The following is a 26,770-nucleotide window of genomic DNA, read 5'->3' as shown; positions in this document are numbered from 1 at the left end:
CCCACTTTCGTGTATGGCCCAAGGAACTTACAACCAAGCAAGCAAGCATGTGGGCATCATGAACAAGACTTGGATACGACAATGTGGTCATGACCCAAAAATGTGTGGGTACATATAAATATAACATACAATAACCATGATGTCCTAAGGCTCTTCATCTATGGTGTGTATGGGCACATGCACATTTAACATGGCAATCCTGATGTGGTAAGGCTTTAAGGGCAAATTCGCAATGGTTCAAACAAACCTCTCCTAGAAAGAAAGTGGATGTGGTGCTCTCACACACGCTTCATATGACAATATTCAAATATGACAAAGCTCTTAATGTCATTTGCATTGCCAAATGTTGGCACAATGGTTCACCTCTCTCTATCCACATAGTACGCAACATCAAACACTCTGAGCATGCAACACTTTGAACACCCAACATGTATAAAGATGTATGTATATATGTATACATAACATCTACCTACATAGGGTACTTTACGTATAATATCTTTGCATGCATAACATAGACCGCGTATAATATCTTTGCATGCATAACATACACCGCTTTGAGCGCAGGGCTAAGGCGGCCAAATTTATGTTCATCCGAACAATTTTTTCTATGCATGAGTGTGTGCTAGCTATACAAGCTATTCTTTCCTTGTTCGGACTATTGTGAATTCAATCTGATCTACAAGCCAACTAAAAATTGTCTCATGCTTATGGAGATGTTGAGACTGTATTGCCAACTTAGTATAAATACAAGGTCAAGGTGAAGATGAGAGATGAAGCGACATAGGGACTAATGCAAGGGTAAGCTTTGCACTCGAGTATGAGTATTGAGTATGAGTAACAAGAGAGCGATGTTCTTGTGTAGTTTAAAAAGGTATACCTCCAACTCGGCATGAATATGCATATTCAGCTCCCTTGACACGATTGTAAGGCGTTTCACGTACATGATGCATGTCCTCTCTCTCTCTCTCTCTCTCTCTCTCTCTCTCTGTGACGATTGACCCATTTGTGACTTGTTTTGCAAGAAAAACTGAATCAAAACTTACAATGTGAGGGAACGCCCTAATTGTCTTACTACAACCCATTTTCTATTTACATCCTTGAAAATAGAAGCAATCACAGAAACACAAATCCGGGTTATCTCCTCCTCATACATCTTTATAGGAATGCAGACTATGTTTGACAACACAAGAGATGATACAACCCATTTAACAAAACTGAAGAAACCTATTATTGACGATGTCCAATACCAAGATCAGTAACAACTCACGAAAGAAACACCAGCAAACTCATTCAAACCTGTATTCATTCCTTGAAGTTGTTATACACCAAGAAAATGTCCAAATCTAATCGATGGCTAAAGGTGCAGTCATATGAGAAACGATTGCAACATTCCTAGATACAAAGCAACAAATCACTTGTCACCATAGCTTAGCCCTGAGCTCAAAACCATGATATTCAACTGGGCATGTTCCTGAACTTCACTTTCTATATGTAACCTTCCCGGTATAAATCAAAGGTACCTTCCACTTGCTTTGGTACTGTTATGTCATAAAGCAAGCAAGGATATATATGCGCTCAACTTTCCTAGAGTCCTCTGTATTTACAATTGGATCCGCATTTTGCTTCCCACGACCGATCAAGTGAACCTCATGCCCAGTCCTTTTGGTGCTGTCTTGGCATGAGCCAACATACCTGCTCGTCAAGCATTCCAAGCCTAACATGAGGCTGGTGTTATTTTGTGACTTGTTGAACTATATTTTTTGGTTTCACCTCAGTAATTGACCTGCCCATTCACACTCAAAGGATCAGTTCCAAGCGTTACTCTGAAAGTATACCTTTAAACTACAAAGAGATGCATTATCTGGATCGGAAACACCCCCCCCCCCTTTCTCTCTCTCTCTGATTCCTACATTACAACAATAAACACACGAGGACTTCTTGCCAACATGAAAAGCCCATGTATTCTGAATAACTTTGAAGAATCTCAGGGTAACGCTACCACACTATTATAAATCTCAGACAATCTGAATCCATACCTTCTTTTCTTTCACAAAGACTTTGCTCCCAAAGAAAAAAATTGTTAAATCTTAGGGCCTTGCCAGCCATGAGAAAATGTTTAAAACAGATTGAAGATGAAGCCATTCCTTGTCAACCATATACTCCATAAAGTCACCATGAAAAGGGGTCTAATACTCCAATGCACCTCTAGGAGTGCATGTGTGAATGTGTGCGCATGTGTGTGCATGTCAAACCGGAGATCTTCGTCCTCAATGAGGTGCTCCTGATAAAACCAGGGCCTTCCACGTGTGCAGGCCAGTCAAAATCTACATTCCCAAAATTCTCATCTCTCTCATCCAAACTTGGAATCAAGTTTTGAAGAGTCATAATCAAGGTTTTGGGGCAATCTGGAGCTGTTCAGATCATCAGCTTTAGTCAAATTTTGGAAGCAGATTTGCTATTTGTCAGCCCTTTAATAGCAGCTATTCAATGGTTCAGACGTATGCAAGAAGAGATTTCAGAAACAGCTCAGTATCTACTGTATCATCTTCTTGCTTCAGCATTGAATCTGTATACGCTTTCAGCCATTTCTTAAATGACTGAAACTTATCCACACACTGATTCAAAGGATCCTAAAATTGACTAGAATGGAGCTAAGAATGCTTAAGTTATTGTGGCGCATGTAGATGTCAAAAGTCTAGCATATGAGGATTTTGCAGCTTTGCTTAGAGCGAATCGTGCAGGCAGATAGATTGGCCCTAGAATGCAGATCATGTTCCAACGTAGGCGTGCATACGCTTTCAGCCATTTCTTAAATGACTGAAACTTATGCGCACACTGATTCAAAGGGTCCTAATATTGACTAGAATGGAGCTAAGAATGATCAAGTTATTATGGCTCATGCAGATGTCAAAAGTCCAGCATATGAGGGTTTTGCAGCTTTGCTTTGAGCAAATCGTGAAAATGCCTGCTCCCTTGAATGTTGTGCAGTGGTTGAAAGCCGTGCTGAAGGATGCTTTGTCATGGTTGCTACATTGTAATCATGAATTCTATGAAGCCATCTTCATGGATGTGCAATACAAATATTGCTTTTGGAAAGATCGCCTCTATATTATGGACCACAAATGGTGTGTGCATGCTCATGGTCAGTGAGTGACATCTTATTCAACATAAACGTTGTGTTTGGGTGCAGATGCCAGATTTGCCAACCAAATATTGAACTTGTAAGGCAACCTTCTATAAATATGGTTTGAGTCTTAACATTTGGCAGATGCTGATTAAAACAGGTCAGATTATAGTGCCTATATGAAGGATCTGGAGAAAATTAACTCCGCAAAGTCTACCTTCTTTGTCACCTGATTTTGATGTGGCTCGGGATACTTCTATGTTTGGGAAATTCGAACCTTTGTTTTGAATGAGGATTCATTGTATGAAAATTAACTCCACAAAGTCTACCTTCTTTGTCGCCTGATTTTGATGTGGCTCAGGATACTTCTATGTTTGGGAAATTCGAACCTTTGTTTTGAACGAGGATTCATTGTATGAAAGATCAATGCAAATGTTTGATGTCTTAATGTAAGTAACAAAAATGATTTCCGTATTAAAAAGGTTGATGATAACCAGGCTACATGTTTTTCCAAGTATGTACTCACTCAGGCTATTGGCACTGTAATCCAAACGGAAACTTTATTTTGTTGCTATATCATCCTTGGTTATGTGGATACATATATACTACTTGAATGTTATATATCACGCCCATGGCCTTTGTGAAGTGAATAAAATGAAGGTGGTTTCAGAATTACATGAATCAAGAATCAGCCTCGTGTTACAAGTTTGCAAGACCAGAATCACAATGCTTTTGATGAGTGAGGTTTCTTTACTGGATATTATAAATTTCGATGTTGGTCATACGCACAAATCAATAGTTACCATGCTGCTTAGGGAATAATTTCCAGCATCTTTTGTCATATAATGATACTAAGGCCAGATGGATAGTCATTCAATGCACCAATAAACTAAGAGTTTGCTAGTATTTATGCTCCCCCAAAGGAGCTTCTTTATGGTAATCTTTACTTTTGTATCCATGCTTGACAACTGCTTTCCATACGGAGATTATATCATTACTCCAGAATTACAAAATTATATTTCACATATGCTGGCTTCTGAAAAGCAACATTGTGTGAAGAAGACTGTGGAGGCACCGCTAGGGTTTGCACTGAGGGAAACACAAAGTGTATGACCACGACAGAAGCACAACAAGACAAACACAAACACAGAAAGGAAAACTCAAACCCTAAACGCAAAACTCAAAACTCAAACACGAACAAAAGAAGGGAGAGAAAGAACACAACTGCTGTAAATGAATGTAAGAGTATACAGTGTGCCCAAGGACAAAGTAGAGTGTCGAAGAGTGACATCCATCGAAGACGATCCCAAGTCTATGACCACCAGTTGGAGTGTAGGATGAAGAGGATGCCGCAAACGCAAGTGTCAAGAGGGCTGGAGCACAAAACGCAAGCTAGATAGGTGTAAAAGAGGGCTGTCAACTGTCACCTGATGTGGAGGAGCCATCGCCTGATGGAGGAACTGTCACCTAATGATGTTGATGGACACCAAACACAAGCTGTAGAGGGATGACACATGCAAGGTATGCTGTCGGCAAGTTGTGGCAGCTCCAAAACGCACACACAAGAGGGTTAAAAACCTGTCACCAATGCTAATGAGAAGCGCTAGATGCATAGAAAGGTGTGGCAGCAGTCGCTAGGGCTAGAAAGCCACGTATCTATGGACTCATGGCTAAAATCTACACTCAAGGATGAGAAACCTACACAGAAGGGAATTAGACTGAATGGGGGCACCCTGTCTATTTACAGATGAGGATGGACCTTCCCAAATTAGGGTTTTACCACTGAACTCCCTCGAACTGGTCCCTGTTTAGGGTTTTCATTAAATTAAGCTTGTTTTGGGGTTGTTTAAGTGGCTAATAAGCATGGAATGCATTTCTTAGCTCGATCGCAGCAGTTCCTAAAAAGACTCTGTATGAGGCATTTTTTGGCTCTCGACCTGTTATTTTTCAGGTCAAAGTTTTCGATAGTCATGCTTATACGCACACTCCTAATGACAAGATAGGAAAGCTCACCCCTCGACCAAAACTCTTGATTTTTGCGGGCTATTCTTTTGAAGCGAAAGCCTATGGTTTGTATGATCCTCGGATGAAGGAGATCACTAGGAGGGATGTCATCTTTGATGGGACGAATATTATGCAATCCTCTGCACTGGACTCTTCATCCTCCCCTTTGCTCACATCATTCGAGATCGTGCCTACTGAGCTGGGTCTACTGCCTACTAATCTTCCTGCAAATACTTCAGCTCCCAAGCCTCTTCCACAAGACTCGTTACCTCGCTGATACCAACAGACCATACAAAATTTGGGGATCCTTCAATCGGATCTCACTCTAGAGAGCCCTAGACGGTCTACTCAACTTGCCCCTCATGCTTCATATGCACCGCTATTTACACCTGATTACATCGCACGTTCTGAGCCGAACAGTTGGCAACAGACTCCAAGATTCTCTGTGGCGTGAGGCCATGGAAAAGAAACTTGACAATATTGACCGGAATGAGACTTAGACCCTGGTGGATTGTCCTACTCACAAGAAGAACATCGAGATGAAGTGGATCTTTAGGACTAAGCTAAAGACTCATGGTACTTTAGACAAATACAAGGCTCACCTTGTAATGCAAGGTTTCAGACAAAAGCACAGCATTGACTATCAAGAAACCTTCACACCTACTGCTCGGTTGACATAATTTCATCTATTAGTTGCGCTCGCCGGTCACCATGGTTGGCCGATCTATCAGATGGACGTCAAAAGTGTCTTTCTGCATGGTTACTTAGAGAAGGAAGACTATGTGGAGCAACCTCCTGGATTTTCTTCCACTGACAGGACTGACAAGGTATTTTGATTGCAGAAAGCTCTTTATGGGCTAAAGCAAGCGCCCAGGTCTTGGTACCACAGGATAAACGAGTTCTTACGGACTCACTGATACAATTCTACCCCCTATGATCCAAATCTATACGCGCGCATCACTAGCGCGGAGATCAACTATATCCTGCTATATATTGATAATATACTACTCACTAGCTTAGATTATGCGGCTCTTACAAAATTAAGACAGCTTTGCCCTACTTTTGAGATGACAAACGTAGAATTAGTGTCTTATTTCTTGGGAATAGAGATTGTTAGATCCAAGGAAAGTATCTTTCTGTCATAGCAGAAGTTCGCCCTACAACTGGTGGAACAATATTGCACTGATCAGACACGGCCTATGGCCACACCTCTAGATCCCATTGTCCATCTACACAACGATACCTTGGGTTTGCTTTTTGATGCTCATACTTATCATTCTGTTGTAGAGAAATTACTTTGGTTGATTGATACTAGATTAGATATTATATTCTCAATTAGTTTTGCTTAGTTAATATTTTAATGCACCTAAAATGTCTCATTGAATTGCTTGTTTTCGTTGTTAAGATATGTAAGGTGTACTTATAATTTTGGACTAACTTATAGTCATGGTTTATGTTTTTAAGGATATATTGATTCTGACTGGGCCAGAGATCCCGACACTCGACGTTCTCATGGAGGTACCTCTACACGACACCCATCTCTTGGGCTAGCCATAAACAAGAGACGGTGGTGACTTCCACGACCAAGGCAAATTATCGGGCTTTCTTTGATGGCATTATGGAGGCCATCTATCAGAGGAACTTGTTGGCTGCACTTCAATTCCCTTGCGAGTCGCTTACAGTTATCTATTGCAACAACCAAAGTGCCATTGCCCTTGCGGGCAATCCTATCATCTTCCCTTAGACACGACACATGGCGGTTCACTATCATTTCACCAGAAAGCAGGTTGAGCTAGACACCATTCACCTAGAGTTTGTGCTATCAAGCGACAACTTTGTAGATATTTTGAGATTGAGGTGATCAACCGGCCGATTCTACAATATCTACTACCACATATCAACTTGGATACACTCTCTCCTACTTCTTTAGATTGAGCAGGGAGAGGGTACTTTCCTCTTACTTCTCCTTCTAGTTTGAGAGGGGACAATTTTTTTCTCTTGATAGTGACAATGATGATGTTTACAGCTTTTTACTTTCATACATTCATTTATTATGTATTATGTATTATGTATTATGTATTATGGACATTTATAACTTCATCCGCATTGTCGGAATGATAAGATTGTAAAAGGATGCTTGGACAAGTGAACAATTCCCCTATGAGGGCACTGTCTAAGTAGCACCATTGCATCGCATTCTGCATAAGCATGAATATTTGCATCCTCCTTTGTATTATTTCATGCATTGGCATTGTGTTCATGTAAACATGCATCTATACGCACTTATCCCTTTTCGGTCACCCTTGGAGTAGTCAACTCTAGATCCACTATAATCATAGCATTGCACATGGCAGTCTCCAAAGACACTCTTTCCCTATACTTGCATGCTAGCTTTGCTTAGTCTTGCTTGCTTTCCCGTTTTGTCTCTCTCTCCCTCTACATATTCTCCATGTGATTCACACACACACACACACTTACGAATCCCCAGGCACTTACCCTAGTAGTGTGTGGAATTGTGTTGCTTGTTTTCTAAAGGTCATTGGGCTATCCATCCTTATTTTTCCATACTTCGGGACACAATCACTCAATGGAACGAAAACTGATTCAAATCCTTCACTTAAAGCTAGATCTTAGCTTTGGGAGCGGAGGGGAGAAGATCACACCTATTCTTTTTTTTTTAAACGCATACATTGAAAAGTCCATTGTTAATTCCATATGCCTTTGTAGGACTTGGTAGACCCTTAAATAGCCAACGAGTACCCATGATTCAATGCTTTGGCCTTTCTAAGGCAATCGCTTAGGCTCCCTTGATAAGATAACTACCATCTTTGTAGTCTTGGTAGGTCACTAAGCAACCGACGTACACCCTTTGTTTGATACCCTGGTTGCTTTGGGATGGAATGCCTTGGGATACAAGAAATTATATACGAAGGACTTATTTCTCACGGCTTAGTTTTGGGCCTAAGAGGGGATGTTGAGCCAAAAATACATTAGCCTGACTTACACAACCCCAAAGCATACTTAATTAATGAAGAAAATCTTTATTTTAAAAAGAAACGCGATCATAGAGAGTTACTATGTCCCACATGCAAAACCCTAGTTTGGGTGCCCTAAACTTTCTATAAATAGGCATGCATCCCACCCACTCCCCCTCGATCTAGTTTTTGTAAGTTTCAAGAGCCATAACTCTGCTGCCCACACCTCGTTCGCAGAGGATATCACAATCAAAGCTTCCACCATCTACTTGCTATCATCTAGCACTTGATTTCAACCTTCTTCGCGTGTTTGCTGATATCGCCAAGTCCCAAGAGCTGTCACCTACAATTGGATGTCGCCATCATCTTCTCTCTTCTCTGAATGCTACGTTTTGGTTTTTTGGCTGCCGCCCTGACATTCTCTCACCTCTATCTACTGCGTTTGCACCTAATAGCTATTGTGCAGATTTTCTCTCCTCAAGTACCTGCGCTTTTAGTCTTTCTCTCTCTTGTACTGCCATCTGCATTAGATCCATCCTTCCTTGGCTGTGTTTGCTGGTGTTCACTTGGAGGCTGCCTTTGCTGCAATTCGAGATTCATTCGGAGTATGACACACTCTACGACTCATAACCTCTGCCCTGATCCCGGAGATATGAGAGTTCGAGGTTCAATATTCACTGCATAGTATGTTTGTTGCATGAGCAATGTATATTCATTATTTATTCACTTTATTATTCATTGTGTTCACTGTCTCTGAGTTGCCCTAACCCTAACCCTAACTGTGTTCTGAGTTTATCAATCTGTGCTTTGTTGTACGATTGGTTTCATGCTTTTTGTGTTTAGAGCATTTCTTCACAATCTCGTAAAGTGGCACATTCGGATGGGCTCGCAGCAAGTTACTTTTTAATGGAGAGAGTCTTGCAAATGTCGATAGATGCTTCCTTGGCAAAGCTTTGGTCCTCTATCATATACTCCCTTCACAAGCACTAGGAGCAACTTCAAAGGAACTTGATGCATGGACAAGCATGTACACAAGTGTTTTTTCACACTTGGGTAAGTGGTCCTACAATTCTCCCCTTGACTTCTTCCTCCATTTCTCCCAAACCACCCTCAAAGGCCTTGTATTAATGTGATGTAGACATTCTAGCTCCAAGCTATTGAGACCATGTGCTTCTTTGATTTATTTCTATTTGATTCTTGTACTCAACCACTCCATTCTACTAGCAAGATGATAGTGATTTAGAAAACATTGGCATGGATCAAAGGCATGCAAGTGGATACAAAGGCTTTATAAGACAATATATCCTATCAAATTTCAAACCAACAAGACATCATGCCCACTCTCAACATTTCTCAAGCAAAGTGGACAGCATGCTATTGTCAATATAAAGGATCTTCAAAGATCATTGGTAGGATCAGTGCTTAGTATATCTAAATAGCCACATGGAGCAAGTCCATAGAGCAGCAACACACTTCAGACACACTTTCTTGCATCTAGACTAAGATATTCATGCCTATACATATAGATGGAAGAAAGAGAGCAAAGAGACTTTGATTGCATAAGCAAGAGGCATGAGGCCTTTGTGCCTAGGAGACTTGCACTTCCTTCAACCTAGGAGCCCCTCATATGATTTGATATGACAACCCACCCCAGTGCTTATTTCATGAGCCCTGTACTTGACACCTCCTTTAAGCAAATAGCCAAAGAGATGGTGTTTCTTTTGATTCATTTTTCTTACTGTACTCCATGATATGGGATCTTGTACCTCTAGTCTAACATTGAGGGTTTCTACTTGTATGTTAGGGATAAAAGTGTGGCAGGCCTTTCATAAGCACATACTATGTGCCAAAGGAGGCAAGCCCCATACCTACAAAACAGTATCCAGACACTCCGTGATGGTAATCCTGATGATAGAGTGAAAACCGCAGATAGTGAGGATCGTAAAGAGAGCAGTATTTCACAATAGAACTCAAGTTTTGTCTTCAGAAATCCTGTGTAGACTGTCCCTCCATTTACATGCTTTTCACAGCAAAGTGAAATCCTCTAAAATTTTGCAGCTCATTAGAAATGATAAAAGAACATCTTGTTTATGCAATGATACCAAGCTGCAAATAATGATAAAGCAATATGCTGTACATCAAGGCAGGCTGTACTTTACAAAGTCCCATTGGACCCACCTTTGACATTTGAGGGAGTTTAGCTTAAGCAGGGATTGCTCTTTGATTGCCCAGGGTATTTCAGTGCATTGTTTCCACAAACTCTTAACAGTTATTATCCCTCCATCTGGTTTTATGTAAATATGCATACTCTCTGAATGTTGACTGTACATTTCTCAAATGTCATCATGATGCAAAGACAATTGTAGGTCATACACTGAGGTCAAACTTTACACCAGACTTGGCACTTTTAAAAACATTCCACGTCTTGAATAAGGTTAACCTAACACTAACAGTCATGGCAACAACAAACAAACCAACACCACCCAAAACCACCCCCCCCCCCCCCCCTCCAAAACCAAAAAAAAAAAAAAGGAAAGAGGGAGAACCATAATGAGCAACTAAACAAAAATGCATAGCTCACCTTCAGACGACTCATGAGCTGCTTCAATAATATAGAAGGATTTGCAATTTGCTTTGGTACTTCTCCATTTAAATAAGACTACCATACACAAGAAAATGTCAGCACTGAATATGAAACTTATTTTGGCATGAGAAAGAATAAAAGGTAATTCAAAACACCTTAGCTGATGGATCAGATAAAGATACATAATAAACTTTGATTTTGTATCGGATGTGTACGTCTATACATGATAAAATATTTCTACTTATGCACTTTCAAGTGATTAATACAGAATGATTAATGACATGTATTTTGGCTGATTACAGCAACTGGCGGCATCAATGGAATATACAAGTTTGATAAAAATCTCTAGAACTAACTGCAGGTAAGTTCTCTTATTACTGTATGCTTAGAAGTAAAGTGAGAACCTGCTTTAGCCAAGTCTGAAGGCATTTCCAAAGACTCAGGAGCCCTTCATGTTCCCAGTGACTTAAACCAGTTTCTCTTTTACCTCTTTGTTTCAGCAGCTGCAAGTAGTATGCACCAGTATGCCTGAGAGCAATCATCTCCATCTTCAGGCATGTCTCAATTATATCCAGAACTTTGCACTATTAGGACTAGTGAAATATCTTCCCATAACAAAACATACCACATAAGAGATTTGTAGAGAGGAAAACGGAATTTGGATCGTACTTTTAAACGCTCCTCCATTTGCCAAGTTATCTTAAGTTAGGGAAAACAATTTATAAGCTGGGATGGTAGCTAAATCTTCCCTTCCTACATTGCAAAGGAGAACCCAGCTATCATCCCAAAGAAAAACTCAGAAACAGCACATTCTCCTCCTCTCTTCGCACACCCCACCCTACACCCTCAAAAAAAACCAACAAAAAACACCCAAAAAACAACAACAACAACAACATGGCAAAGTCCTAGAAGAACTTTGATAAATGAATTTAATTGAGCAAAATGAAAATACTAATTTCACCCACCAAGATGCAAGGGATCATTGGTCCAAAATCTTATTTTGTTAGAAAATAATTGTAGACATCTGCATCTGATAGAAGTTTCAAGCAATGACAAGGTCAAACAATCCCACATGTAAGAATGCACTGAACTATATATACTTTAGATCTCATAGAAGAGATTTCAACAAACTGAATCCTTAGAGATGGAACTCTTTGTATCAGTACACAGCAGTAGTTCTTAACAAGATACAAGACATATATACAATATAAGCTCACACCTACGAAACAATCCAAGAGCTTAGGTGACGATTCAATGAATTCGATCATTCAAGATGAAATTGTGAAGTAAGCACAGCAGTACTTCATAATGAGGTACAAGACATCTATAGAATAAAAGCTCACACATATGAAACAATCCATGCTGGTGGATAATGTTATAAGTAGAGACCAAGTACCATAAAAGCTCATGGGGGAAATCAGGAGAAGCTAACATTCTAGAGCCAAACATAACTACAATGCAGCCTCATTAGAGCGAATGGGACCATTATAGGCATGATTGAAGGACAGACTACCAAATATCACAATCTTGTCCCATAATTGCTAGTCTAATGTTTAGGACTTGGGCTTTTCCTTCCGTAAAAAGAAAACTCTATTAATAAATCTCCTCGATACAATGCTTCCCAAGGCAAAGTACAGTATACAAACAGCCTTGTAAGGATTTCCTAAACAAAAAATAAATGAATAAGTAGTAAGTCTATTACAAGGCCCAAATAAATAACCAATCAAGAGGTCTGTAGTACCAGATCATTTGTGGCTAAAAGTGAAAGAACATGCCAAAATCCAAGGTTTTGAGAAGAGCATCACTCCTCCTTCTCATAGTCTCCAAGCTACCCTATATCCTCTCCTATCTCCCATGGAAAGTATGAACGATCTAGATTCTTGAGAGAGTCTTCGCAATGGAAATATCCAATAGATGTATAGCATGGCGGCACCTTGCACTTCATATACCAAACAATCATGCTTGTTCACACCCTATTCACGGAGGATGTCTTAGTTGGAGCTGCTGCCCATTATTGTCTACCATCTAACACCTGCTATTCAGCCTTCTGCTGCTGTTCAGGACTCTTCTACTAGCTGGTGACTGCTGTCATAGGCTGGAACACCTTGTGTTTACTACTTCCATACCTCCTCCAGCTGCCATACAACCTGTCACCCTGCGGCCCTGCTGTTCACATCAGCTGTACTGCAGCATTTATCTGCTTCCTGCATTTGCCCTGCCTGCCATGTCACCAAATCTGTGTTTTGCAGCCTGCAAGGTCTATATGACTGCCACATCATCACTATTGACTGGATTTGCAGATTTCCAGCATCTATCTGTCCATCTATCACTAATCCAGCATCCTACTATTGCGTTTGCTGCTGCCAAACATTCATGGAGTTTGCCTACTCCATTTCAAGATCCATCAAAGTAGAACACTCTTTTCCACTCATACACTTTGCCATGGTCCTTGAGACAAGGCAGTTTGGGGGTCAGTTTTCACCTTGCACAATGTGTTTGCTACATTGAGTGTTGTATCTATTCATTCACTATTCAAACTTTATAAAGTTTTGTGTTCATTTTCTCTGTGTTAACCATGAGCCTAGCAATGTTTCTTTATCGATCTATGTGCTTGTTACACAATTGTGTTTGTATTTTGTAGATGAGCGTTTCTTTACAACCAAGAGGCAGGATATTATTGCATTACTCCACAGTTTCAGAGGGGCAATGACAAAGGTGATTGTGATCTCTTGGAGGACACTATGCAAAGGATGGACTTTCCAAAGAAGTAGGTGTCACGAGGACGTGTACTTTTAATGCTTAGCTTTGAAATTATTAAGTTGTGCACATGTGACAAACATGTGAAATGTAAATCAGTTAAGTGATAGTGAGACCTTAGTAAACCCGGTGATCAATGGCTGACCTTAGCAAAAGTTGTAATAAGTTATGCTTCACACGTATTAGGTGGTACATGGTATCGAAACTTAGCCTAGAACATTTAATTAGCCATGAGTGTCGGTGGTGACACCAAGAGATTAGCATTAATTAATTCATTAATGCCAATTCTGAACTAATGAATACTCATGATCACTTGGGTGATAGATTGGCCTCGCCAATCTAATTGTTAGCCAATCAAATTACTTTTTGAGCCATAAAGAAATATTTAAATTGATTTTTAGAACTAACATTCTGAAAATTAATTTGATAAAGTTGGATAATGCTACTGGAAATTGTTTTAGAAGGCTAGCACTTGGCAAAACTTACCCATGCAAGTGGTAAAAATGTTTTTGGGATAGGGAGAGAGAGAAAGGGTCATTCCAGCCTTGTGCAAGCTATGAGAGAGAGAGCAAGAGCGAGCAGATTGCCATTATTGCTACAACAATTGACAAGCCATTTCCAGCCAATAGAAGACCCTCGAAGACCTCATGACATGCCCACAAGAGACTACAGCTATAGGTGACAATAGTTTGAGGGTTGTTTCAACCAAGTAACGTCATATTCGAGGTGTTCCATTAGTGGGGACAACTTTCATGGCTGTCTAGATAGGGCAATAACTGATTTCTTCCATTTTCCCGTGATGGAAATTTGAATTTTCTCTCTTTAGCATTCTCTCTCATCATCTAGCATACTCTCATCCTTGCTCAACAATTTCTAGAAAAATCAACAATTGTGGAGATTTTAACTAATCTCTATTGTAAACCCTAATTTAAAGTAAAAATTAGGGCTCAATAGCCACCTCAAGAAGCATGATCATATGGAAGGCCTAGAGACTTAAATTTCAATCACTGAAATGGGGCAATTTCAAGAGATTCAAGTGGCCATTCAACCAATAAACATTTGGGGCTACATTTGCCACCCAAAGAGCACAATTGAAGGCCAATCCAAGAGCAAACCAAAGGTCAAATTGATTTGAAAGCTTGCTGGCCATTTATGACAACAAGAAGCAATTGAAGAACAAAGGAGATTCAAGGAATCTCATTGTATTCCATCCAAATTGCAATTCAAGATAAAGAAATACCGCAAGGGACACCAATTTTAGGGCCAAATGGCTATTTATTGTCCAAGATTAAGTGGTAAGATTTGCATTTTCAGTTTGTGTGAATTTTATGCTCACTATAATTGTTGATTGATCAAGTCATTCCCACCCTCTCCGAGAAATTGCAAAAATGAAAGCTAATTGCATGGTTCCATTGCCAAAATACCAACAACTCCCTTGCGTAGGTGGGCCCAAGACACTTGTATGCAAGTCTATGAAGATGCATATTGTTGAAATTGTAATCAAGTAAGTATATTTATAACAAGCATGTCATTATACACTGATTTATGAATGGTGGAGCAAGAGTAAAAGCACAAACGGAAGTAAGAAGCAAGAGCTATAAAGATTGGAGTAAGAAGAGAGAGCAAGACCATTGTTGGGAGTAAAGGTGCCTCTGTCTAGCCGCCTATGTATTATTACACTAACAGTATCCGCCATTGTACACTGCAGGTGGCGGGCGCCTGTCACCGTCACTTTATTCTTTATTCTTTTAGTGACAATTTGAATAAAGGAAGGCCCGGTCACACATTGTGACTGTTGAAATTCCCATTTTGTATCTCTCTCTTTCTTGCTCTTGCTCGCCCGCCATAGCTTTTCCAAGCAAACTTTGATCATTCTCACCTTTCAGCTGATATCAGAGCGTGGTTACTTGAGCATTCGAGCTTTAGTCCGTGACTCCTTCAGCTTTCTATTGATTACCTACACTCATTGGGTCTCCTTCCCGACAGCCATAGCCGACTCTCTCGAGCTCCTATCACTCCCCGGCTTCCCGAGCACCTACCCTGCCCATTTGGACACTCTCAGAGCATTCCTTCAAAGGTATTGAAGCATTCTTTTGAGTGTTCATTTCAGTTTGCAAGGTACAGCAAGAAGGGACTGCAAAAAAATTCGTTTTTTTTCTTCAACCCTCACTTAGCACTCATTGGCAGCTTGAAAACACTTCATTTGGCACTTGAGAACACCCTCTTGATGCTTGGCATTGGTGGTTATCATTGGCATTGGTTTGGGACTGATTTACCTCAGTCCAAGACTATTTTCCACAGTCCACAGGCAACCACAAACAGTGTTACATCAGCACTTTATGTTTATGCTTGGTTGGCATTGACATTTGATGCCCAGTTGGTCCCGAATGCTAGGGGAATGTATACTTATGATGTGAGATGCTTTTGGGGCTGAATTTGCTCAGCCATTGATTGTTTTACACAGTCCCACAGATAGCCCAAAACAGAGCAGTCCCCTGTCATTACACTTTATACTTATGTTACATGGTCATTTAATGCCCAATTATGCCCGGTTGTGGTCCCGAGTGGTCCAAGAATGTTTGGGGAATGTACACCTATTGATTGTCCATCATTTGGAGCTGATTTAGTGGCCTGAAATACTCAATTTTACACAGTAAATCACTGCCGTACACTCCAAAGCTGCAGCTTGTTTAGTCAGTTTATGCTCTGCCTATTGGTCACAGGTGCTTCTCGAGTGTTTCATATGACTATTGGGATGCAAATGAAGGTTGGAAAATGCTTTGGATGGTTTCGGAATGTATTTTGAGCCTTATTTGAGCTCCATATTGGTTGGCATTTACTTGACATTGGTCTACACTGGCATGCTTTGTGACAAAGATTATACCTATGGTCTATGTATGACCCGTTGGTACATGCTTGATGCTTATGCTACCTATACATGCTAGTTACATTGTTTGACTTGAATGCTATTGGAACTTTGTTTGGGCTTGACTTTGGATATTTTGGAGCTTATTTTGGTCTTACTTTGTCTCGTCAGAGATTGATTAGGATTGTCTTCATGACATTGGATGCTATCATTAGATACTTGACTGCTCATATGCTTTGGATGTCTTACTGATGTATGATCTTGGATACTCCGTCATTGGTGCTCTTACATGCTTTGTTTGAGCTTATTTGCTTGATACTTACGGCTTTTGTGCTAGTGGGAGCGTCTTTGTACGCTTATCACACATTGAGCAGTGTAGGGTTTGCATATTGAGCTTTTGGATCTTTGAGACTGGGATCTCCTCGTGGATGATGTATAATTGATATACCTTGGTCCGTGTAGATGTACTTGGGCTGATTCAGCTTTGTATTCACTGAGCAGACACCAACTTGTGTCGGGTCTTGGCAGTGGTATGTACATTTTGCCCAGTTGATTGGGGGATATACCAACTTTACTAACAGAATTTGTCTGACATGCTTGGGTGTTGGCTCATGTCAGTTTGACTGTTACATGCTTGTTTAAGCCCGTTGGATGTTGGTTTTGCATTGACAATCAGTGATTGACTTTGAATATTGGGTTTTGCCTACTGTTAGCTCTCATTGTACACTGCTGTCATAAATTACAGCAAGCATATATCTCCGAACTGTCATGTATTTTTCATGCTGAATCATCCTGGTTTGATGTACTTTTGATGGTACTTGGTGGGCAGCATCATTAAATACTCATTTCTCGCCATTTTGCCTTGGTTTTGGTGGTTTTTTTATCGTTTTCTACAATTTACAACAAGCAGTTTTTGAACTGTCTGCACCATCTTGGACTACAGTATGGTATTTTCTTCCACTGACAGTGCTATCTTCAACATCACTAAGCTTGATGGTACGAATTATGCCTATTGGAAGAGCCAAGTTTGGTAGGTATTGGTACAAAAGTCGCAAATAAAGCCACTAAGGATGCATGGCGAGGAGCTTGAAACTATGACTAATGACGAATGGGATGAGCTTGATGAGTTATGCAAGTCCACCCTCATCTTATCTCTCACTGAACATGTGCATTACAATGTGGTTGAGGAAGCAAAGAGTGCTTGGCAACGTTGGGATAAAATCCAGAATCTCTACGACAAGAAAAGTCCAGCAAGTTAGATGTATTGGCTGAATCAACTTATGGATCTACGCATGAAGGAGAATATGACAATGTTTGCTCATTTGAGCCAGTTCCATGCTATTCTCAAGAACTTGACTTCGCAGGGCATTACTTTCAATGATGAGGTTGCTCCATTGTTTTTGCTTGGGACTCTCGGTGAGTCATGGGATGTATTTCGCACTGGCTTATGTGGGAGCTCCTTGTTCAACCATATGTGGGAGCTCCAACGGTTATAATATGACTTGCCTTACCTTATTCTATTGTCATAGTAAGAATAAAAAATAAAGTGACGGTGATGGGTGACCACCACTTGTAGTGTACAAGTGTGCGGGCAATAAGTACAAGATAAATGTAGACGGTTAGACACAGGCAACCTTTAGCCCCCAACCTCCAATTTAAAAGCAAATGTGCCTAAGTGAAGAGAAAACAAGGAAAAAGTTACAAAGTATAATGCGCACATGTAAATACAACAGGATGAGAAATAGATGTCATCTCATCCTACGCCCATCATCCTCCTAATGAAAGCCCACTTGTTTCACCATATAATCCTCTGAATATGAAATACCAATTGCCACTTGTTTCACCATATGCATAACCTACTAAAGGATATTGGTAACCTATTGAAAAAGACGCTTTTAAAATACTAAGATACCAAATATGCCTTTAACTTATTGATGCTAAGCAGATTAAGAGAATGTAGTGATACTTTGAGGCAATTATTTCTTAGTAATGAGTTCACCTCATCCGCATTGGTAGATACTCCTACAGGTATCTTATGCTTGGAGAAAGCAAATAACTCCACTTTTTGGAATAATGTAAAGCGGGTAGATGTTACGGTATCACATATTGTGTATTTATTGAGGGTTATGGATGCTATGCAACCTTGCAACATTGGCAAGGTATATGAGGCTATGGATAGGCTAAATGAAAAGCTGCAAGATTTGGCACCCAGTTGTGACGAGGTGGAACTCCTATAGCTCACATATGCATGCAACTGCATTTGTTGTGGATCCTAAGTTCCAACAAGGCTCAAGAGAATGACACTGAGGTTATGGATGCATGGAGACTTATATTGTCTCGTCTAGTACTTAATCATGGCACTAGATAAAAGATCAAAGACCAACTTTCATGTTATAGGACCTTTTGGGATTCTTTTAGTTGTGGGGATACACAAAAGGATCGCGTTGTAAGTTGGAATGGCTTTGTGGTGGGAGAACTATGGTTCGGATGGTCCTAAGTTGCAGTAGTTAGCCATCCATAATTTGATTCAATCAGTTAGCTCCTCTTGTTTGGAGCAATTACGGAGTATACATGCTCACATTGCTTCAAAGAAGAGAAACCGTCTTGATGTGGAGAGGGCAAACAATCTAGTATTTGTTAATGCTAATTTGAGGATGTTATATAACAATATGACAACAAAGCCTGATCCATTTACAAAGTGGGAGATACAGCAAGATGAGGAGACACATGCTGATGTTGAGGGAGATGCAACAGTTCATGGTAGACATGACGATGAGGTTGGAGTTTGCTTAAGCTTGCAGAAATTCAATTCTCGACTGACTTCATAGTCATGAAGGGAGAGGACTACAACATCCTGCTAGGCCGATCTTGGATGCACAATGCAAGAGTCGTAGAAGACTGGGGCAATGGTCTTATCTTCTTAGGCAATCGAACAGAGGCCATAAGAGTAGAGATGGACACTTGGAAGACTACACCAGTCAACCATATGATATTATGATCATTGATGACAATACAACACTTAGGCCGTTGTGCCATTCCGACATTATTTCTGTACTTGCAATCTTGCAATTGTCCATTGGGCTATTTTGGCATGCCACATTTTACTTCAATCTAGAGATTAGACTTCATATCTAGTCTTTTTTGGGGCAATGAGCAACTTTTTTCAAAGATTAGACTTTATATTTGCAGTCTTTTTTGACAATGGGTATGTTCTTTTAGCTTAGACTTTAAAGATTAGTTCATTGCTCATTGTTTTATGGCAGATGTATTATGTGTTTTATAATTGGCTATTTCTTTTTACCTCATGACCCATTCAGCAACTACACTCCTATGGATTACTTGGTAGACTCCCTATGTATACTTGCATTGCAAATTGGAGCAAACATTGAGAGCTCGAAGTGTATAATCCCGACAAAAATGTTGAGGTATCTGCTATTTGGTTTGATATGGAAAAGGGGATGGCATACAACCATGTTTCTCTATTGACATCACCGATAGCACAAGATAGTTTGCATTAGTCCACACTAGTGTTTTACTTGCTTGGTTTTGTAGGCAAGAGGAAAAATCTTTCCATATATTTGCAGATACCAATTCTCCAAGACATCATATTTCTTTGCTATTGCATTATTGATACCTTGGTATTCTCAGCAAAGGGCTTGACTCTTAAGCCTTGTAAGTTGTAATTCAATTTATAATGACTAGTTTTAGAATGATGCATGATATCTTTAAAGTTACAACTTAAAATGATTTGTCCTTGTGGATTATATACCTTGGTTTTAATACTCTATATGGATTATGAGTAAAATATTAAACTTTTTTCATAAATTTTACTTTTTAAATGTTGTTCCCGTTCCCTAGGTTTAACATCCCCGCCACTATCGCCATTTTCATTTCCGTTCTCGTTTCTTGTTTCCCGTTTTATGTTTCTATGGCATTTCTACACCTTAAACATCCAAGAAACAACACCTCCTGCAAAGGTAAAGACATAGCTAGAGATGGACTTCTTACTATTTGTATGTCCTGCATAATCGAAGTTTGTGTAACCCATGACTCCAGTGTCCTAGTCACCATAACAAAGGCACAAGTTTATAGTGCCCTTAAGGTATCGCATGACGCCCTTCACGGCATTCCAATGTCATTTGCCAAGTTTCACCATATAATGAGCCACTACTCCCACTACAAATGCTATATCAAACCCAATGGCTATCATAGCATAGATAAAGCTAGCCATTTTGTGGATGCATATGGAATCTTTGCCATCTCGGCTCTCTCATCATCTAATTGGGACAATCACACCTTCAAATGAGAAGATAAAGGGATGCTAATTGGCTTACCACCTTACATATAAAACCACTCAAGTACTTTGTAAATATACTCCTATGACAAGTAGAGGAGTCTCTTAGAGCAATTGCACATAATGCACATGCCATGTATGTGAGAGGCATGCCCCATGCTCTTTATCTCAAAGCTCTTCTTCTTCAAAGCATCCAGCTCATCATGAGCACTCCCAACAATTAACATATTATCAATATATAGTACCAAAATGATAATGCTACCATATCATTGTGGAAATAACCATGTGAATACATAAAAGCATCAAGCTTGTGATATCACTCCCTTAGTGTCTACTTAAGTCCATAAAGACTCTTTCTCAACTTGCACACTGGGTGTTCCCTGTCCTTTTCCACAAAACCCTTAGGCTGTTGTATATAAATGTCTTTATGCAAGTCCCCATGTAAAAAATCCATCTTAATATCCATCTAGTACAAGTTGAGATCCATCTATGCAACCATGACTAAAACCAAGCAAAGGATTGTCATCTTGACCATAGAGAAGAATATCTCATCAAATCAACTCTCTTTTTCTATTTAAAATTTTTAGCAACCAAAAGGGCCTTGTATATTGGCTTAGGGAGACAAAGGATGCTCTTCAACTTATACATCCACTTGAATAGCAATGTATATTTTCCATTGGGCAATGAAACCAAATCCCACGTATGATTCTTTTATAGTAAATCAAACTCAAACTGCATTGTCCTCTCCCAAGAGTAACTATCACATCTACGCATAGCCTACTTAGTAGTAAGCCGCTCACTACAATGTGTCACCATGACATAATGCATAGAGGGCTCATAACAATCAAGAGGATGCGAGGCTCTAGTAGAGCAGACTAGAGGGCTATACAGCCTATTCTCTCTATCCAACATCATAATCCTATACAACAAGCGAATCATGGATCACTATATCATCAGCAATTGCAAGTTGTCTAGTTGAAACTAATTGTATAATAACAGGAGGCTCCTCTTGAAAGATCATCCTGCGTACCTCAATCACTGGCTCTCGTTGCTTATGCATCTTGCCCTCATGAAAGGTAATATCTTGGCTGTGGATAACCTTGCAAGCCTATGGATCCCAAAGGCAATAGCCCATCTCACCTACGTCACCATATCCAAGAAAGATTCGATGGACTTTGGATCTAGCTTGTTACGTTTGTCTTTGGGAATATAGAAAAATGTCTCATATCCAAAGACTCGCAATACACATATGAGAAAGGCTTTCGAGAACTTACCTCCTTTGCCACTCTACAACCAAGAGTAGTGCACATGGATTTATTAATCAAGTAAACAGCAGTGGCAAAGCCTCATCCCAAAATGTATGTGGTAAGCTAGCTTGACTAAGCATACTGCGGACACCCTTTCTTGAATAGTCATATTCATGTGCTCTCTGCACCATTCTCGGGTGGAGTGTAAGGAATGGCCAGCTGACACTCAATATCCCTCTCATCACAAAACTGCTCAAAAGCACGTGAGACATATTCACTCACATTATCAAATTGTAGCCATTTCAACCTATACCTAGACTGGTTTTCAACCATAGTAAGAAAGCGCTGCAAAAAAAACAGATTTTCACATCTCTAACCAAGATGAAGTTGCCATAAGTGATTTTCCATGCAAAATCACCAAAGAAAACACGATACCCAGCATCATTTAATTGTCCTGTAGAGCTAAGATTCTTAGTCGAAGCCGACATGTTATACATCATACAACACAAATCAAGTATTAGTAGCAAACTGCAAGCGAACATCCCCAATGCCAACGATATCACAAATATAATCATCTCCCAGTCTCACTAAACGTGTCATAAGACAATAGGTATAGAACCAAGTATGATATAGGGTCATATGAAAGGAGACTCCCGAATCAAGCAACCAACACTAGCAAAAAAAAGACTACAAAAGAAGCAAATTAGACCATTGAAATGCAAAGGCATAAAGTTCGAAGAGTTTGATGTAGAAACTTGGGCTGGTCTTGATGAGTTATGCAAATCCACTATTATCTTGTCTCTATCAAAATAGGTTCATTTTAATGTCATTGAGATAGAGGGTGGTGCTTGGGAGTCATGGGAGAAAATATGTTGTCTTTATGATAAGCAAAGTCTTGCATCCTAGTTGTATTGGCTTGAGAGTATATTTTTGATGAGTACATTTTGGCTGCTTCTCCATCTAATACTCAGTTGATTGATACGGAATCCAACACTGCTTGTAACTAAAAAAGCTCCAAAGCAAGTAACCACTTCAAGTATATAAATATCCAAGCCTAATATCAAGGCTCAAGGCTCAACACAAGCATATCCATAAATATGTATCAGTGGCAAGCATCAATACAACCATGTGGCATACCTCGAAAGCCTACATGCATCAAATACATAAGCATTCACAGCATATACTTGCTGTCCACAAGGTATAGCAGTAATAGACCTTCCAAATGTCAAGCTAAACAAGCTCTAATCAATCGAAGAAGCTTTTCCGAGCATCAATACATCAATCCAAGTGGCACAAACTTGCCCCATAAGCATCATGAGAGCATTAAACAATCAAATGTATGCTGCCCCAAAGAGTAAACAGCAGTGTACCCTAAACAGTGAATCAATGGCTGACTTCAAACTCTCCAAATGGTGCTCAAGATAAAACCAAAAATACCCTGCCAAGATGTGCCAAAGCTTGAGCAATGTCCAGAGCAGTAGATAGGGCTGAAGAAGCTGAAGCAGATCAAGGATAGGTGCTATCCAAATTGGTGTAATCAGCATGGGCTGATCTGGAACGACTACCAGCTACTTTTGAGATCAATGATCACTCGGGGAAGCTCAAACAATCCCGAGAAAGATCCGGTTCAAGCCTAGAAGGTGTGGGACTGATCAGGGGAAAAGGACTGATGCATACCTCAAAGAGTGGCTGCCATGAGAACCGTGAATGAAGATCTCTTCTTGAGCTGAAGTGAAGGTCAATAAAGCTCCTCGAATGCCCACTCTGATACTAGTTGAAATGTGGGAAGGATGAGCCAAAGTGAGCACAAGTGGAAGCAAGAAACAAAGCTATGGAGGTTGGAGCAAGAAGAGAGAGCAAGTCTGTAAAACTCCAATAGTCACAACATGTGATCTGCCTTCCCTTATTCTATTATCGTAGTAAGAATAAAGAATAAAGTGACTATGATGGGTGACCATCATGTGCAGTATACACATGTGCGGGCAGTAAGTACAAGATAAATGTAGGCACCTAGGCATAGGCGGCCTTTAACCCTCGACAAATTGGGTTCAAGTCATGTTAATGCTTCACCATCGGAAGATATTACAAAGCAATAGAGGAAATGTAATGTCTAATCTTGGAATAGATACACAACTTGGGCAGCAAGGAGAAAATGTGGGTTTAGAGCAAGAAGTGGATCCCTCTAGGCAACTACATGCTAATGATCAACAAGAATATGAAAATTTTGATGACCAATTCAAAGATCATTTGAGGAGAGCAGCTGATATGTTTGCACAATTGGCAAAGGATCCTCAATTTACTCTATTTTTAGATTCTTCCAAGAAGGACAACAAGGGCAAAAAGAGGAAGTCATCCTCTAGAGCTTTGGGACAACAAGATGTACCAAAGAAAATACCAAAACTATCTCAAGATGCTCCCAATATTGTCAATGAGTAAAAGTAACTAGTGTCTGTGGGGCAAGACACACAAATGCAAGGCCACCTTGCTAGTACCAATGCAAAGGATTTTGGACAAAAAGATATGCATACAAGTATGGGCAACCGAGATACTTTGGTGGTGGTACTATATTTCATGCTATGGTGGATTAAGGACTGCATATGGGGATGCATGGTACAACCCCTTATGGTATGTGGCAACCAATGCATGGAATGCAAGGCCCAATGTATTCGGCTATGGCAAGTGGAATGCAAAACCGCATGTATAGTAGTATTGGCATGATTGTCTAGAACACAAAGTGGCATGTATGGTAATGCATTTGCACCTCCTACTATGTATGGGGCTCAAGGAATTAATGTTGGCAATGCGAATTCTTCTTATGGTGCTGGTTATGACGCACATGCAACAAGTGCATCCTTTTTGCAGCAACCAGTTTATGATAATTTGACTCCCAAGGGGGTAGCAACAAAGGACTATGATAAGGACGGAAAATGGGTGAAGTTTGAGGCCTTCAGGATGCAAAACACTACGTGTATAGCCTTGTGAATACATAAAAGCATCAAACTTGTGGTACCATTCCCTAGGTGCCTACTTAAGGCCATAAATGCTCTTTCTCAATCTGGACACTAAGTGTTCCCTACCTTTTTCCTCAAAGCCCTTAGACTGTTGCATAGAAATCTCCTCATGCAAGTCCCCATGTAAGAAAGTTGTCTTAATATCCATCTAATAAAGGTCCACATCTAACTGAGCAACCAATGCTAGTACCTCGCATAGGGTAGTCATCTTGACTACAAGAGAAAAGATAAGTGAGAGACTCACCTGCATCTATCACCATTACATAATTAACGGAGGGCTCAACCCGCTCAAGTGAACGTCTATCTGGCTCTAGCAGAGCATCTCAAGGCAGGCTGAGGAGCTTGCACATTCTGTCTAACATCATGGTCATGGGCTACTAGAGCATCAACTGCTATTGCAGGCTGTCTAGCTGACTGTACAGGAGCAGGAGGCTTGTCTTGAAAGATAACCCTACGTATCTCGACTATCCGCTCAGGCTGCTTATGCATTATGAAAAACTACATCATGGCTATAGATGACTTTCCGAGCATGTGGATCCCATAAGCAATAGCCCATCTCACCTATGTCCCCATAACCAAGAAAGATGCATTTCAAGGACTTAGGATCCAGCTTTGTGCACTTGTCCTTGGGTACATGGCAGAAAGCCTCAACCAAAGATACGCAAATAATAATACGAGGGAGATTTTCCAAACCACACCTCCTCTACAACTTGAAAGTTAGTAAAACTACAAGGAGATCGATTGATCAAGTGTACGGCAATAGTCACTGCCTCGGTCCAAAATTGTTGTGGTAAGCCTACATGGCTAAGTATACTACGAACCCTTTCATGTATGGTCCTATTCATACGCTCAACCATACCATTCTGGGGTGGGGTGTACGGGGCGGTCAACCAACGCTTAATACCCATTTTATCGCAAAACTTCTCAAAGGCTTTAGAGACATACTTAACCCCATTATTTGATCTTAGGCATTTCAGCCTATACCCAGACTGGTTCTCAACCAATACAAGCCAACGCTAAAAGATATCCAAAACATTAAATTTCAGCTTTACGGGATATGCCCAGATCTTATGTGAGTAATCATCAATGAATGTGACAAAGTACTTCGCACATCCCAACGATTAACATGGCATAGGTCCATAGACATCAGAATGAACAAGAGCCAAAGGCTCACCCATATGCAGAGTACCAAACTTCTTATAAGTACTACGTGTCTGTCTGCCATACAAACAATGATCACATGACTCAAAACACTTTTATTCAAGGGATGAAAGATACTGCAAACAAGTAAGCATTTTCATTCCCTTTAAGGACATATGCCCAAGACGACGATGTCAAAGAGATACATGTGAAACTACAGCCACAAATAAAACATGATCTATGGATCTAGATACAACCAAGGGATATAAAGTCCCAAACTTGGCACTACATACTAGAACAAGGTTTTCACGGGTGATATTTCAAGAGGAATCCCCAAAAGAAACAAAGTAATCCTCATCATCCAATGTGTCAACAGAGATAAGACTCTTTGTGAGAGCCGGTACATGTCAGACATTATGCAAAGTAAACATACTATCCGAACCAAACTACAGCCGAATATCACCATTTGCAATGGTAAGTCATTCCCTAAATGGAAAAATCTAGGCATACTGCGATAGGAGTGGAACCACTCTCTATGAGGGATCACATGAAAGAAAGCCCCTAAATCCATCAACCAACGCCGAGTAAAACCACGCAAGGCATTAGACAACTGTGACTCATCCAAAGAAGAAGCTGCAAGTATGTAATTATCATCAGAGTCAAGTTGTTGCACTACATTGATCTCTTCGATCTTAACACTGGACTTAGCAGGGACAATGTTGCGATCATCAAACTTGCCTTGTGCTTTCCCTTTGTCCCTTCCTTGTG

General features: G+C 40.2%; 1 protein-coding gene across 1 annotated transcript in view; it reads right to left on the bottom strand.

Annotated features, from left to right (window-relative positions):
• Positions 1 to 1,255: 1,255 nt before the first annotated feature.
• The window catches only part of LOC148036313 (uncharacterized), a 44,744-nt gene continuing 19,229 nt past the window's right edge, over positions 1,256 to 26,770 (bottom strand). Inside the window, exons 9-11 of the mRNA XM_087678307.1 lie at positions 11,092 to 11,190; positions 10,685 to 10,762; positions 1,256 to 1,783 (exon numbers count right to left, since the gene is read on the bottom strand). Coding sequence (XP_087534433.1) covers positions 1,772 to 1,783; positions 10,685 to 10,762; positions 11,092 to 11,190 — 189 coding nt within the window. The 3' untranslated portion in view covers positions 1,256 to 1,771. The remainder of the gene's footprint in view (positions 1,784 to 10,684; positions 10,763 to 11,091; positions 11,191 to 26,770) is intronic.

The sequence above is a fragment of the Lygodium microphyllum genome, chromosome 5 (assembly GCF_053477565.2).
Source record: "Lygodium microphyllum isolate KBCC chromosome 5, Lygodium_microphyllum_v1.1.10, whole genome shotgun sequence".
NCBI classification, from domain to species: Eukaryota; Viridiplantae; Streptophyta; class Polypodiopsida; order Schizaeales; family Lygodiaceae; genus Lygodium; species Lygodium microphyllum.
The sequence above is the reverse complement of the archived record's forward strand: the minus strand, read 5'-3'. Positions and strand labels throughout refer to the sequence as shown.